Consider the following 16524-nt stretch of genomic DNA (forward strand, 5'->3'; position numbering starts at 1 on the left):
TGCAGCCCAGGCACTGACTGGATGGACCTGCCTGGGAGTGGGAACAGCAGCAGGGAACTGCATCCCTCTTGACATTAAACTGATACCCACAGCAGCATTAAAGGATGGAATTTTGCTGCAGCAAGAACAACTTTTGGGTTAAGTCTGAGAACATTAAAGCTCAAAATGGGAAGCAGAGGGAAGGAGAGAAACCAGAGCTGACCTGCCGCATCAAGGGCTGTTTTCCCCTTGCAAGATCTTGCCCTCACCGATCTCACTGTGAGCCACTTCCCCCCTGGCACGAGCCCTCATTAACAGAACCAGACCCTGACTCTCAGCAGGCTGCTTGTTGTGTCCCAAACCAAAAGCAAAAACTGGTCACAACCCAGCACGACTCCACCTCTTGCAGGAAGAAGGAGAGGAGGCCCTCAGGAAATCTGTTCCATCTCAAGCACCAAAAACCAGGCCAAATAAATTTTATCATTCCTGTTCCCTTTAGAAAAAGGCCCAGGACCATGCTAGGCTTGTGAGCAAGGGTGCTTCTTATCACCGACTGCTTTCCCAGCACTGCTGTTCTCATGTCCAGCTGGGCAGAACATGAGGTCATGAAGCAACACTTCTCCTTGGGAGCTGCAGCCAGCAAACCCTGTGCAAGGTGGTGTGCTGGGGGTGGCCAGGGAAGGAAGTGCTGGTACCTGGCTGTGACTGTCACTGAGGCCACTGCCTCGCCAACACGCTCCACGTCCACCACCAGCTGCCGGTAGTATTCCATTATGGTGTTGGAACACAGGGTTACCTGGTGGAAGAGAAGAGCAGCAAATTCTTCCTTACAAACGTTCATTACCCACGGGTGGTACCCTCCAGTTCTTGTTTCATGGCAAGGAAAGGGAGGATTTTGCCTTAATTCTTCTGCTAGTCCATGTGTAGAGCACAGTCTCTTGGAGTAACAAAAGCCTTCTGGCAATACCAGATTTGTTGAACATGCCTTGCTATCAGGGCTTAGGTCAGATAAATTAAAACATTAGGCTAAATCTCTACACAACACTGTATTCAAATTCAAATTTTTCATCTGACTGCAATGACATAAATGTAGAGGAAACCTGCTGACTTGAACAGAATTAATTCAGCTTTACAGCACGAAGCTGAGGGCAAAGTGTGGCAAAGCAGATGCTGGGCAGCTCATGGCTGCTTTTTCTGTGTTCACTGGAGATCTCTGTAGTGAATACAAATCATTCCACTCCCCAGCAGAGGAGAAATGAGCCCCCCACAAAAAAGCAAACTGCTTTATACAATAACATCTCTCTAACAGCCACCTTCTGTCCTCATCCTTCTTCTGCCCAGTTTCAATCACAGAAATAACTCTCAAAACCTCAAGAATGGCTTCTGTGCTTGACCACATGGTATGTAATCTCAGTGCATGATTCTGGAAACAGAACAGTGCTCCTTCAGGAACATCCTGAGTAGCCCAGCTAACAGAGGCCACATACTGGTGCAGATCTCTTACTCACATGATGCTCAAAGCTAAAGCCTTCCCACACTCCAGTCCTGGTGCTGAAGCGTGTTTGGCTGGACTCTTTACATACCTGGATATCATAGTATCCGTAGGGGTGCATGTATGCCTCAGTGGGATTCATTGTAAATTCCCGGGGCTCCACAATGCACCGAACTCCCTTCCTCCAGGCTGGGTCAGCATCATTGGTTATTTGTTCATAGCTGGAAACAGCACGGCCTCGGCCATCACCAGTAACACGGAGTCTGAACCTGAAGTACCCCGGGGACTTGTTAGTGAGGCGGATGGGCAAGGTCTTGGGAAAGCCTAAGGAAAAGACACAAATATCCATTTAGGCACGGACTATGTCATGATTCCTGGTGTGAATATCCTGGTAGGATGAAAGTGTGGTTGGGGTGTAGCTCTTTGTTGTCTGAACTATAGCTCACTGAGCAGCTGCATGAAGAATTAATTGTCATTTATTTCCCTTTGACACTGATCGCAGACTGCTGCCTTGGAAATACCCACTCTTAGCCCTGCTGAACACAAGCTTCTCTCTTTCTGATGGGGAGGAGCTCCCTCACCTGCCCCAAACAAGCACCAGTTATTTCTCACTGATGAGTGTGCATCCAGATTGAGCATTTACTCTGAAAATTCGAGCTGTAAAATTCCCTGTTCAGTCTGTCGACACTCCCACCATTTTCAAGACATATAAACAGTGAGTTGTCATTGCCTACAGCTAAAGAAAGAGGGGATGGAATCAGAAACTAGAATGGGATGCAAAGCACCCTTATGCAGTTTCTCTCTGCAGTGAGAAAGATTCTCTGAGCTTTGCCCCCCCTTCCACCAGCACAGGCGCCTGTCTGTGGCTTCCAGGGCTGAACTCTTAATTCAAATTCAAATTGTAGGTAACAGCTCTGGCCTGATGGCTTATCAGCTAAGCATGCATTTGAAACCAGCACAGAAACCGCTGAATCATCCCATGAAGGACCTTCACCTTGGACGGGGCTTTGGTTGCTCCAAAGACCACCAGGACATACAGAGAATGCATGGTGCACATGCTAATGATATTAATGACTTCTGAGAAATGATTTGTATAACCACTCCTATCCTGAAGAATGTAATTAATATTCATGATTTTACCTATAACACTGTGTCTTTGGGGTACTGAGGTATGTGTGTTTGGTGGAAACAATTCCCCACACATCCGGTGCACCGAATAAAGCAAATACCCACTTCTCTGACTTGGTCTCTGAAGTGTCTCTGAGCTCGATTGGGGCGAATCAGCAGGATCCTTAAAGCATCTCTCGTTTTGGGCCAAACAGACTGAGCATGTGACAGCTCAGAGCTCACTCCACTGGAGGCAAACCCAATCCTTGCTTTGAAATCAGCACTTAGGAGCCACAACCAACCTCACCCAGCAAATGGGGACATCACACCCATGCTGCTCACTGTGATTGCTGCCAGCAAGGGTTTACCCCACTTTAGCTCTGAGACTTGCCTTCAACACTGCAAAGCCAGAGATACAGCCACGTGTGGTAGGGATGTCCTGCAGAGCCTGGACAACAGCCACAACCTGCTCTGCAGTGGACACCTGGCTTGGCTGGCTAGCTCTCTGGGGAGGAGACTTTCCCCGGGCCTGCTTACCAAGAGTCATTTGAACACAGAGGGGGAGGAGAAACAAACTGCAGGCACAGCCCAGAGCTTCTCTGTGCCCATCAACAGTGATCACTGCCCAGGTCCAGCAGTGACTCCAGCTGAGAGGCAGCAGGCGCACAAAAAGGACAAACACAGATGTCACAACCTCAAACGAGACTGAGGTCATCAGGTGCACACAACAGTCAACAGTTAAAAAGAAGCAAAGATGCAACAGCTGCCTTCAGCTGAAGAGACCTTAGGAATTAAATCGGATTAAGCAGGACGAATCTCCTATCACAGAACCATATTTCTACCTGTCGCCTCTCGATTCATTTTTTCAAAAGGCAACTTAACAAGTGCCTCAGCAGTGATATAGGGAGGGGAAGAAGCAGCTCAGGAAAGGCAGTGGGTTTTCTTAAAAAGTCCATGAACTTCATTGTTATGGGTTTAGGCTTCATAGTCAAATTTTCCCTTTGTCTGGGAAGGGGAATAGGGATTCTGGGGGGAGGCGGTTTGGCTGGGGGGGAGTGGGCATTTTTGTTCGGGGCTTTTCGGAGTTTCAGGCGTGATGCCGCGGGCGGTTGTGAACTCGGACCCGAGATTTTGCAGGGAGTGGACCTTTCCTTCCTTTCTTCCGCCTGAGGATGGGGAAGGTCGGCTGCGTGGTGCTGCTGAAGGGTGTGTGGCTGGCCCCGGGACTTTGCTACGCTGCAACTCAGCACTACGGTGGAACCTGCCCGCCTTCCCCACTACTGCCTGCTGCTGTTTGACAGTGCCGAGATCGCCTGCTGCCTGGGAGTTTGCAGAAGAAGCAGTTTCCTTCCTCCCTTCCTTCCTCCCTCCTTCCCTCCCTGTGCCTGCTGGGAGGTAATTGCCGCCCTGCCGGAGCCTGGCAGCGCCTCCTGCCAGCTGCGATCGCAACTACACCAAAGGGGAAAAGCAGTCCTCGGCAGGTTGGAACCTTCTGTTAGCATCTTGTTGTTTGTGCTGCCCAGACATATTCTAGTAAAGAACTGTTATTCCTTTTCCCACATATTTGCCTGGAAGCCCTGTAATTTCAAAGGTATAATAATTTGGAGGGAGGTGGCCATCTTTCACATCCAGGAAGATTCCTGCCTTCCTCAGTAGACATCTGTCTTTTAAACCAGTACAGAACGACACCAGAAAATACTGACTTTCTATTCCTTGGTTCTGTTTGATCTCACAATGCCAAAATGCTACTTGAGGCATCAGCAGCCCTGGTGTGCACACCCTGAAGAGGCTGCTGTGGCAGAATGTGATGCTCTTATGTTCAAGTGCTCCATTTTGGAATGCACAGATCCCTCACACCGTGTCCAAGCCCTGGGAATACTCACCAAAAGAGACATCACAGAAGTCGAGATTTGCGCCGCTGAATTCTAGATTTGGTGGACGGACATCCCCACTGCAATGACAAGGACACAGAAAGGCAATGGCGTGGTTAAAGGGAATTGCAAAGTATCCAGCTGTCATGGCTTGGGGGCATAAAAACTGGTGTCAGGGGCACCGTGGGTTTCAAACATACCACCGTGTGCTCAGCACAGCATCCATGTGGACAGGAGGCAGCCAAAGCCAAGTGGTCAGCAGCCAACAGCCACTGATGGGGCTTTGTGCACACAGCAGGCAGGAAGTGCCTCCAAGTTGCTGCTGGTCCCATGAAGGAACCTAAAGACACACCCACCCAGACATGGCTCTGTGCCTCAGTTTCCCTATCTGTAATATGATGGGCACAAAAGTGTCCCTACGAACTTCTGTAAACCAGCCTTTCCAGCCACAGGTTCCCTGCTTCACTACTTCTTGGCTGTAACTGGTGTTTCCATGGATGAGCTTTCTCAGGAGATTTTGACCCACACAACCATTACAGACAATTTTGAGACATGAAGCCAGGGGAGCCCCAAACATCCTCTGAAAAGAGCAGCAACAGTTCTACACAGTGGACAGATGAATCTTAGTGGAAAGGACCAGCTTGTCACCAGTACACTAGCTGACACAGCCAAGAGCAATGGTGTAAACAACCAAACATGGGTGTCCTGAATCTACCACACCACCTCACCTGTCCTTGAATTCAGCAGACAGGCTCCAAAACTCACCAACATCTACTGAAATCAGCACCTGAAGCTGCACAACACTCACGAGTTTATTTCATGGTTGATGCCAACCAACACACACTCTCCCTTTTGGTTAAAAATCAAGAACCAGTGAACTGTGCCTTCTATTTTATTCACAGGACTGCCACTGGCTCTGCTCTATGTATCTCAACAAGAGACACCTGCCCTTGTTCAAGGAGAAAGCTGCTTATGCAGTAACATCCCATGACCAGTTTGGGTGACGGACAGAAGAGAATTGATTATTTGATGGTCAAAGGTTCCCTCTTGATCTCCAAAATAAAAAAGCAGCACTTTTTCTCCAAAAACAAAGCCAGCATAATTGTTTCTCTGCTATGGGCAGACCTACTCATCACTTTTCTCTTGCTAAGTAATAACCTTCTTATTCTTTTTTATCCATCTCCCTTATCTTATTGTTATAATCGACTGCAGATTCCTTTCATTTCTTTACTGCCTTGGTTCAGTGCCTCCCAACAGCAGCAGCCAAAGCTTCAGAGCAGCCAGCATCAGCTTTCCTGCTTACACTACATCATCCTACCAGCACATGGCTCAGGCTATGGGACAAGCCCTCATGCTGCTGTGGCCTTGAGGAGCGAGCTCTGCCTCCCTTATCATCACCCCTTCTCCCTTTTGTTGGGTGAAGATTATCTCTTGCCATGGTACCAGTCCATGCCATGATGCCCAAGTCCTTGTGACGGTACCTGCTGCAGAGCTCCCTGTCTCCCACATCAGTCCTTTCCTGCCTGTGGAAAGGAGGTACCAGAGCACTCTCTTCACAGGAGTTGGGAGTACAGCCTGTCCCTATGCATGGCCATGAGTGGTGAGGTGGGGCTGCTGCTGCCCATTTGGGACCAATTATTAACAGAGGATTTTAAAAACGCTGCTTCTGGTGCAGAATTACCCAGGCTGGCCCATCTCCAAAGCCCTGTGGGCCTTGCTGGGTGTTCAGGTGGGACATCCCAGAGCAGCTACAGCTCAAAGCTGATGCCATCCCACTGCCTGCCACAGCCCAAGGCAGAGTGAGATCCCTGTAGGGAGGAGGCGTACCAGCTCCTGGGTACCCACACAGGGCAGCAGGCATCCCCACACTGAGGCAATGTCAGTTTCAGAGCAGAGATTAAGACCTCAGAAAACACCTTTTTTCTCTGCTCCACCCCAAAATGAGGTAGGTGGGAGAGGTCCCAGAGACAGCTACAGATGTGCCCACCATGCTCCCAGAGTCCTTACTCGACTTTTATGATCACAGGCGTAGGATTTTCAGCCACATTGAATTGGAGATATTCCTTCATACGTCCCACTACACTGGAATCGCATAAAATCTTAACAGTCAGGGTCTCCCCTGGTGGAATGACGCCCTGCTCGGGCTTAGACTTGAAGCAGGGGCCCATTTTTGTTTCTAAACGGGCGAAGGTGAAGGAAGCCTCAATAAGTCCTCTGTTACTCAGGTCCACCTGCAGCAACAAGAAAGCAAAATGGAAATACATGCAGAATCTTCCCTTCTTGTGAGTTATTTTCTGATGAAACAATTTTTAACATCTGGAAAAGGCAGAAGACGCTTTGTGCTGCGGAATGGCAGAAGCAAAAAAAATGCAACAGGACAAGTTCTGCCTCTGGGTTTTCATGCAAAGCAGTGGTAACTCCACATAACTACAGTCATCCTGGGGTTATCCCATGGGCACAGAGCAGTCCACCTCTGGTCAGCATCACCAAGTTCATTTAGACCTGGCCCTGACAGCAACACGGGGTGATTGCAGCTGCTTAGTGGATCACCACAGAGCTGCTGCTGCTCCTGTTAGAACAGCTCTAACAGTACCATCTACTCATTCACCTTTTCTCATATCATGAAAACAATACATTGATAAACAATGAGGCATCACCATCAAAATGTACAGACAGCACCGTCTTTTGGTAAGAAAACTGAGTATGTTTTTCCCTTCCCCAGCCAAGCTTTTGAAAGTGTCTGGCATGATGTAGTGCCTCATTTTCTTCCTCTTTCAGTTGCTCTCTCTAATTTTTTTTTTTCAAACCTGGCACTACTGGGGTGGAGGCAAATAGGTAGAAAATTCCTTTGCTTTATTCCTGGGACTGCTTTGTTCTTTCTAGAGCCAGAGATGCACCAAGGCTGAAGTGCAGTGAGGGACTTGTCAGCAAGCGGAAGCACTCCCAAGCCCTTTGCAAGGGCCAGCACTGAGCCAGGAGGCTGGATGGCTTTCCTGTGACTCCCAGGAATAAGCAGGAGACACTTGACTGAAAACTATTTGCAATGGACTGAAGCTCAAATGCAGCCAGTTTGTTCCAGCTGCTTTTGAACAGCCCCAGTACAAAGGCGCATTGTGTCTGGGGCTGCAACAAAGGCCTCTGAATGTGCAGCTTCTTGACCTAGTCTTGCTTTCATGTGCCAAAGGGCTGTTTTGCAGAAAGCCTCCCAGCTGACCCCCAAGGAAGGCTGCTAAGAAGCAGGGATTGAGGCTTCATGAACATCAGACACACCTTTCAGACTCCCCCAGATTTGGCCAGTAAGTCAAATATTCCCATCTCACAACTGTCCAAGTTGCCAGGAATTCCACCAGGCTTGCTGCTGCCCCAGGAGCCACCAGGATCAACCCCATCCCCTGCTGCTCACCTCAAAGGCATGGGGTGAGTTAATAAAAATCTTTCCAAGATGCACCGAGGTAATGCTGGGGAAGAGCCAGGGTCCTCGGCCTTCCCCTCTGAGTGTCAGCACCATTCGTTCCGCTCGGCCTGGGGAAGAGATGTCCATTTCAGTACAATAATTTTCTCTGTTATTCTGCATTTTCCAGGCTGCCTCAATGCTAGTCCCTAACTCTGAGCTGGATGCAACCAGCTCATGATGCTCCAGGAGAAGATATGGACCCCTCCTGGGGCTGACTTCCAATTTCTAACCCACTCTTTGGGCTGGTTTCCAATTTAGCCACCAGTTTGCTAGGTTTAAAAACATCTCTGATGTCCTGTAGTGACAAGAGTAATGGGTACAAATTGAAAGAAGGGAACTTTAGGTTAGGCATTAGGAAGAAATTTTTTACTGTGAGGGTGGTGAGACACTGGAACAGGTTCCCCAGGGAAGTTGTGGATGTTCCAGCCCTGAAAGTGTTCAACACTAGGCTGCATCGGGCTTGGAGCTACCTGGTCGTGGAGCTACATGAGAGTTGTCCCTGCCCTTGGCAGGGGGCTTGGGACTAGATGATCTTTGGGTCCATTCCATCCTTAACACACTATGATTCTTAACATACTATGTGGTTCCCTTCCTACACACTTAGACGAGCATTGAAATCCGTTCAGTGAAGGCACAAAGCTCCTAAAGAGTTTGGCGATTGCTGCCTGGCAAATTGGGCTTTGTAGCTGGCTCAGGACTTTGCTGCCAAAGTCCTTAACTTCTGACACTCAGCATTGTGCTCTGTTTCCACAGACTGAGAGCTGCAAGGTGACAATTCCCACATGGGGAGACAAGCAGGTGCTGGCCAATGGTGTGTCCTTCCACAATACCCTGGGCACAGCAGGGCTCAGTCACCTCTGATGTGGTGCCATCTGGGCAGTGGGAAGTGACCCAGGGTTAGGGAGGACATTTCTAACTCAGCTCCTACTGCCTGATGATGGATCGATGTAAAATGGGCCCATGCTGGAGGTCAGTGGTCTAGAGGGGCTTAGTGCTTGTTCACTAAAGCAGTTCTGCTCTGTAGCTCTTTGGCCTTTGAGGAAATGCTGGGAAAGCCATGGCATGAAAGCTTCTCCCTGCACTGCCTGGGTTGTTCTGGAATCAGTAATCCAGACACAGGTGTTCTGAGCCCTGGCCTTGCACAGGACATTCCCTGGAAGCTGCAGGGACAGTGGGGCTGTGCCACCACTGCGTTTCTGACCATGGACTCTTCCCAGCAATTACATGGGAGCCCAGAGGGCTCAGGCTTGCACCATGGCTTCACTGTGGGTCGAAGAAGCAGGGGAAAGGAGCCATACCTGAAATGGAGCAGTAAGCATTCTTGCAATATATTTTTGCTTCTTTGGGTTTAAAGGTCAACTTGAATTCAGCCGAACAATTTGGCGCGATCTCTCCCTCCTAAAACAGAGAGAGACAGAAAAACATTTATCTTCCAACATCACATTTCTTGTTTTCAGCCACAGTCCTGTAAGCCTTTCTTTAGAGCATCAATGATGAGCCAGGAGTGAACAGCACAAGGAGACTGAGGAAACACTCCAAACCCGGCTCAACACACTGCTGGAAGCTCTTAATGCTCAGCAGATCAGCTCTCACTCTCCACAATATTCCTACTGCACTCACACAAGCTCTTGGTCACATCATGCTGCTGTCAGCTACAGTGGTGTGAAACTGCCATTTGTGCACTGGTGGCTCTTGGCCTTAGATGGGCCATAGGAGTAACCAAGAAGAGAACATGATCTCTTTCCTTAGAAATAAAAATATTAGTTTAACCTATTTTGAAAGAAAGCAGAGGTTGGGATTATTTTAGGGTTACTCCAAGATGACAAGGGATTTGCACTGTGCAGACACCAGGCATTTTTCATCTCCCACTAGGCCAATACTTAGAATCAGGGCTCTGGTTGACAGAAGGACATGGGGGTTTGTTTGCATAAACAGAAAAGGAAAATGTTTTCTGTTCCTGTGTGCAACAGGACTCAAAAAGCCCATTTAAACCTGCCAGCCTTGTGTCCAGGCTCACAGATGACACTGGAAGGGAGACTCAGAAAGTGGTGGTTACAGGAAGGGATTGGCATTTCTATGATTAACCTTGGGCTGATTTTGGCCTCCTTTTCCCAGCAAACCATTGTGTGCTTCAGGTCAATATGTGAACTGGCAGTGCTCCAACACCCTCTGCTAAACCCTATTCACCATGTGTTGGGGGAGCCCTACCTACAATAACTGCAAGAACACACACGGAGTGCCCTTGAGGTCGAGCCCTAGCAGCAGAGCTCGGCTTTGATAGGCTCCTGCCCCTGCCTTGAGCTTGCAAGGCAGAAATGCTTTTAGAAGCAAGCTCTCCAGTATCACCAGAAACCCAGTGTCTTCCTTCTGAGCACATCAAGCCAGCTGAGGATCTACCAAGTGACCTCATCGGGGGAGTGGGGGGGGGAGGAGGAGGAGGAGGAGGAGCAGGAGCAGGGGCAGGAGCAGAAGCAGGAGCAGGGACAGGAGCAGGAGGAGGAGGAGGAGGAGGAAGAGGAGCAGGAGGAGGAAGATGAAGTTCCCAGCTATAACTTACCAGTGGCTCAATGGAAAAAATGTCATCGGAGAACAGATAGGGTTCTTTCTGCACTTCTGTGTACTCCTTCTTCTCCTCCTCAGACAGCATGCCAATGAAGTCTGTATTTGTGAATATATCTTTCTGCACGTTCAGGAAAGCTTTCAGCCAGGCATCTGACCTTGGACGCCGTGACTCCCACAGCCTGTAGCCACAAAGCAAGCAGATTGTTTAATAAGCCACGTATTTGCAGAGGTAAGTGTAAGTGCAGGAGAGCAAAGCACTTGAGAGGAGCAGCAGCAGCTCTCCAGCAAGGGCTGACCCCAAGCCATGGGGTCCCAAATGGATCAGAGGATCACTTGTGATTCACTGGCACAGCAGGTAGTTCTACTCCACACTTGCAAGCTCAGGAGAGGTTTTGAAAGTCAGCATCCCTCAAGGGAACCTCCTGGCTCAAAGCCTCTGCCAAAACTGAGGGAGAATTCACCAGCCACCTCAACTGGTTTTTCCTGCCACTGAGCTGCTCAGGGAAGGCAGATAAAGACCAAGGAGCACCCACTGCAGGGCTTCCCTGTGAAGGGGAGATGAAGCTGGATTGCAGCTACAGGTTACCAGCATCACTCTTTGTTTCTTCCATTTTGGTCCTGCCCTGTTCCCTACACTGCCTTCTACAAGAGCATCCCAGAGCACTTCCAAAGGAAATTGATGAATTCAGGCATTGCATCCCTTCATCAGTGGTGTTCAAGATTTTATATGCATGAAAACAGAGGCCCTGAGAGGGGAAGCACAGGAGGGAGACAGCAAACTCCTGGAGAGACCTTTTCATGATCCAGGGCTTTTTTGGTCCCGTCCCAGCGCATGGTCATAGAACGTCCTGAGAGGGAAAGGATCCTGCACTGTCTCCTCTAATAAAAAAGTTCTCTCTGCTTTTAGATCTCAAAAGCTTCTCTGACAGCAGAACAGTGGCTGTGGTGCTAAAACCATCCCTAAGACTGCAAGTAAGGAAGAACAAAACATCCTGGTCACAGTCTAGGACACAAACTGGTATGAAAACAAATATAATTGGAAAAAAAACCACAAAACCAAAACCAGGTTGAAGTTAACTATGGAGAAGCCTGCTGGCTTCTGAGGGGAAAGAGGATCACCTGGGGTTTGGGCTGAGACAGGCAAAGGGGGAAAAATGGAAATAAACAGCCCAGGGAAGTAGCCAGAGAAGGTCATGGGAATTTCTTTTAACACACAGAGCTTGTATGCAAGTCAGACACTGTATAAGTAAGTAGAGAACAGTGGAAAACCAAGAAGCCCAGGGCACTAAAGGACCCTCTTGTCAGACATTCAAGCAGGCAAGGGTCGATCTCCTGGTCCTTTGCAGGCAATTTAAAATGGCTCTGGAGAGGGCGAGTGACCGAGACCGCAGCAAACAGGGGCTTGCCACAGCAGTTTCGGCATGGCAGTTTTGGCACGGCAATTTTGGCACAGCAGTTTTTCAGTTTTTGAGAGGCAGTTTGCACAAGCAGGATGAGCAGGAAGGCTGCAGCCACTCACCCTCCTGTTGGTGGGTTGTGTCTTTTGGCTGGTTGTCAGGTGGCTTGTCTTTTCTTTTTCCCCTTCTTTCTTTTTTTCCCCCCCAGCAATGGTTTACAAATGACCAAAAGCCATTGCTGCTGCTTCTAGCAAGAGTGTACTGTTCCAAACAGAACCTCCAGAAGGATGCAGCTGTCCAGATCCCCTGGAGAGTCCAGATCCCCTAGAGAGTCTGAGCCCAGTGTTAGTACCAGAGGATAGTGCAAAAAACACCCATGTGCAGCGTGAGCAGGTGAATGATGTGCTCTGTCTCGTGGCAGAGCTTAAGGAAGAGGTGGAAAGGCTAGGGAGTATTAGGGAGAGTGAAAGGGAAAACGACTGGTGGAGTTACACCCTTCCAACCCTGAGAGAAGCCCAGCAGCAGTCAGAGGAGCCTTGCCCTGCTTGCATCAGGCAGAAGGAGGAGACTTAGGGGATAGTGGGGAATGAAAATGGGTCCCTACTGGGGACCCATTACTGGGGAAGGTAAATTCTATCCCACCCCCCATTGTCCTCCCAGGTGCCCTGACAGAATAGGTATGAGGCCCTGGATCCAGAGGGTCAGGCAGATGACATTAAAGAAAAAGTTCTGTCTGGAGAGTCTCCCTGCTGCACTTCATCTGTCAGATGGATCACAGCCTCAAGTATGCAGAAGAAAAGAAGGTTAGTTGTAGTAGCGGACTCCTTTCTGAGGGGAACAGAGGGCCCTGTATGCTGACCAGACCCATCCCACAGGGAAGTCTGCTGCCTCCCTGGAGCCCAAGCATGGGATATCACCAGGGGACTACCTGAACTCATTCAGCCCTGATTATTGCCCACTGCTGGTTGTCCAGGCTGGCAGTGTTGAGGCTGACAAGAAGGGCACCAGGGTAATTAAAAAGGACTCCAGGGCTGTGAGTCGACTGGTTGATGAGGCAGGAGCACAGGTGGTGTTCTGCTCAGTTCCTTCAGTAGCAGGGATGAGTGATGCAAGGAACAGGAAAACTCATGTTATCAAAAAGTGGCTTAAGGACTGGTGCTATCAGTGAAATGTTGTGGGGTTTTTTTGATCGGGGGCAACTTTTCCACTACCTGGCCTGCCAGAGCCTTTGAGTTGGCAGGGCTGATTGAGAGAGCTTTAAACTAGGTTTGAAGGGAAAGGGGATGAAACCAGGCTCTCCAGAGAGGAACCTAGGGGTGGTAAGCCAGAGTCAGGGGTAAAGTCAGCAGCCCAGCTGAAGTGCCTGTACACCAATGCATGCATTAGTAACAAATGGTAACAAACAAGAGGAGCTGGAAGCCATGGTAGAGCAGGAAAGCTGTGATGTAGTCACCATCATGGAAACGTGGTGGGATGAGTCGCATGGCTGAGTGCTGCAATGGATGGCTACAAGCTCTTCAGAAAAGACAGGTGAGGGAGAAAAGGTGGAGGGGTGGCTCTGTTTATCAGGGAGGCTCTCTGTTTATCAGTGGAGCTCTGCTGGACCTGCTGTTTATGAACAGAAAAGGGCTGGTGGGAGATGTGGTGGTCAGAGGCCATCTGGTACAGTGTACATGGGGTACAGTGACCATGAAATAATAGATTTCTCAATATTCAGTGAAACAAGGAGGGGCATCAACAAAACTTCCACTCTGAACTTCTAGATGGCAGACTTCAGCCTGTTCAAGAGACTGATTTGGAGAATACCTTGGGAAACAGCCCTTAAAAACAAAGGGGTCCAGGAAGGATGGACGTACTTCAAGAAAGAAGTCTTGAAAGCACAGGAACAGACTGCTCCTATGTGCTGAAAGACGAGCTGATGGGGAAGACAACCACCCCTGACGGGCAAGGAGCTTTTGAAGGAACTAAGGGAAAAAAAGAGGGTGTATCACCTTAAGAAAGGGGGGCAGGCAACTCAGGAAATGTTTAAGGATGTTGCCGGGTCACGTAGGAAGAAAATTAGAGAGGCAAAAGCCCAATTACAACTTCAGGAAATCCAATAATTGCAATCAACCTTTCCTCCCCAAAATGTCATTTTTGGCTGGAGCAGAAATGGAACTGGAATGCTAAGTGCTGATTTCCTGAAGCCCAGGACACACGCCCCATGCCAGGGACTGTTTACTTGACCTAGACCATTCAAAAGCACCAACACCCCCCTGAGGCCATACGTTAGTTTTAGTCTTGGGCCATGTATCTTACTGAAATGCATCTTTCAAACCAACCTCTCCTTCAGTCGACGCTCCTCTTCGTCAGTAAAATGCCTCTTCCACTGGAAGCGGGCTGTGATGTTACTGTGGTTTTCGATGGCCACGGTTGTGCAGCTTGACAGGGTGATAAAAGTGCCCTCAAATTCAACACACTGTTTGCTGAACCTAATTTCGAGATTATCAGCTTCTCCACGAAGGCGTGTTAGGCTCCATTCTCCTGGAACAAAGCAAAGAGGAGTCTTTGCTTAGCACAGTCGCTGATGGAAGCACAAAGAACAGAGTAAACCACAGGTCAGAGAAGAAAGTGTCACAGCTTTCAGCTATATGAACAGTTCTGTGGATCAGTGCATTTATCACATCCTGACAGCTTTGTGTGTACAGCATGAGAATGCCCTGGCCACCTCCTTAAACACCCTATTTCTGAGTGTGTTTGTAGAGATTTGGGCCCAAGGGGACAGTATTTACAGAGAGATTTGTCAGATGTGCTCAGGTGACCCACTCAAAGTCCTTCGGGTGATGCCGAGGAGCCCCATTCAGTCCTGGCTTGCCCAGGGTCTCCTGCAGGCATCCCATGGGACTGCTGTCTCTGCTGATCATCACCTTGTTGACAAGCAGATATGCCTGGGAGCATATGGGCAGAAAAGGGAGGCCCAGAGGAACAAGTGAAGGGACAGCCCACAGCAGGAGGGGACACAGGTGAGGGAACACAATCCTTTTGCAATATTTGCAATATGACAAACAACTACAACAGGAACACCATGAAAACCGTCATCATCCCCCTCTCCAAACCTACGGCCATATCTGTCTTGAAATATTTGATATTGTTCTGATCTCAAAAATCAAGCAGGAGCATTTCAAATTAAATAAAAAAGGGACAAAGGAAAGATTTAAGTACAGAGCAGCTTCTCTGTGAAGACTGAATGGGATTCCTCAGTCTAGAAATCAAGTGGGAGATAGATGGGAGAGGTTTACAACAGCATGAATGGCCTGGGAAATGAGGACAAGGAAAAATTTGTCTTGATTTGTCACCAAACAGGAACTCAAGTGCCTGAAAATGTTATTAGACAGAAATTACACATACGTGTAGAAGGCAACATAGAAAAATGTTCGGTGATAAGACAATGGAGAAGCAGTGTACAGGACAGAGGTGTGCAAGAAAAGAAGTACACTGCATTGGAGAGAGTCTGATGGAGACCTCACACCTCACATACAGCACTCTGCAGGAATAAAATAAAACTTCACCCAGGCATAGCCACACTATAGTGGAGAATCGAGGCTCCTCCTATGTCCACTCAGCAACTCCCAGCAAAACAAGATTCCAAAAATCTCAGCCCTGTTAGAGGGGATCCACTTTATCAACCCCCTAAACACCAACTAGTTCTCTCTTTTCCTTGGGGTAAAGCTGGAACAGGAGAGGTACATCTGGAGAGGAAACTGAGGTGGCTGGGACAGCAGGGAATAATGGTGGAGAACTGTGCCATGCCCCATGCAGGGCCCAGCACTCACCTGTGTCGTAGGACACTAGCAGGCATGCAGAATGGAAACCAGGCTCCATGGCGTAAAATTCCACTGTCACCTCCATGGTCTCACCAACACCCAGAGTTCCCTCGGTTGGAACCACGGAGAAAGGACTGCAACACAAAGAGAGAGATCAGGACTCAGGGGGACATCTGGGAATGATATTCCTCCTGCAGTCCAGGTCACTGCAGCTCACTTGGGGCAAGCAGGGAGCAAACAAACCACAGTCAACAGAAGACAGAATGCATAGGATCAGAAACAACTTCTGACCCACTTCTGAGGAGATTCAGCCCTCAGAAGATCCTGTGGGATAAAATAACCTCATCTCCCCCACATTCTGCATCCAGCTCTCTGCAATGAAACTCAAGGGTCTGACTGCCAGCAAGCCGATCAGAGAATGGTTTGTGAAAAGCACAGAGAGGATTAAAGGATATCTGCATGAACAACTTGACACTGACTGTCTCAGGAATTTCTCTTTTCCTGCTGCCTATAAACCTCAAGAGATGCAAATGTTAGGGCACTAACACATAATCCTAGGAGCTTACAGCGTAGGAATCAGACAGGAAGAAGGGACTCTTCCTTGGAGACCAAGGAATAATTACTGTTGAATTTGCAGTGTGGTTCTTTGGTTTATTTTACCTTGAAAACATCCTGATTTAGCCTAAAAAGGGCACATTTTATTGGGCAGCATTTTTAATGCTGCTCTAAGAAAAGGAGCAATCAAAACTCTCTAAGAGTGCAAATGCAGGTTAGAATGATGCAGTGACATGGAAACAAGACCCAAAAGGAGGATGGCATTTACCATCTGAAGGATCCAATCCCTGCTAAATGAAGCACC

The 16524-nt window shown here is 48.7% G+C and overlaps 1 protein-coding gene across 1 annotated transcript in view; it reads right to left on the bottom strand.

Moving 5' to 3' along the window:
- Positions 1 to 16524, bottom strand: part of LOC146432386 (hydrocephalus-inducing protein homolog) — a 74645-nt gene that overhangs the window by 47121 nt on the left and 11000 nt on the right. The window contains exons 5-13 of the mRNA XM_085072146.1: positions 15675 to 15799; positions 14184 to 14385; positions 10461 to 10644; positions 9202 to 9301; positions 7853 to 7971; positions 6457 to 6680; positions 4462 to 4529; positions 1563 to 1795; positions 675 to 775 (exon numbers count right to left, since the gene is read on the bottom strand). Of these exons, the coding sequence (XP_084928272.1) occupies positions 675 to 775; positions 1563 to 1795; positions 4462 to 4529; positions 6457 to 6680; positions 7853 to 7971; positions 9202 to 9301; positions 10461 to 10644; positions 14184 to 14385; positions 15675 to 15799 (1356 nt within the window). The remainder of the gene's footprint in view (positions 1 to 674; positions 776 to 1562; positions 1796 to 4461; positions 4530 to 6456; positions 6681 to 7852; positions 7972 to 9201; positions 9302 to 10460; positions 10645 to 14183; positions 14386 to 15674; positions 15800 to 16524) is intronic.

Source organism: Lichenostomus cassidix, chromosome 11 (genome assembly GCF_008360975.1).
Source record: "Lichenostomus cassidix isolate B80296 chromosome 11, HeHo_3.0, whole genome shotgun sequence".
Taxonomy (NCBI): Eukaryota; Metazoa; Chordata; class Aves; order Passeriformes; family Meliphagidae; genus Lichenostomus; species Lichenostomus cassidix.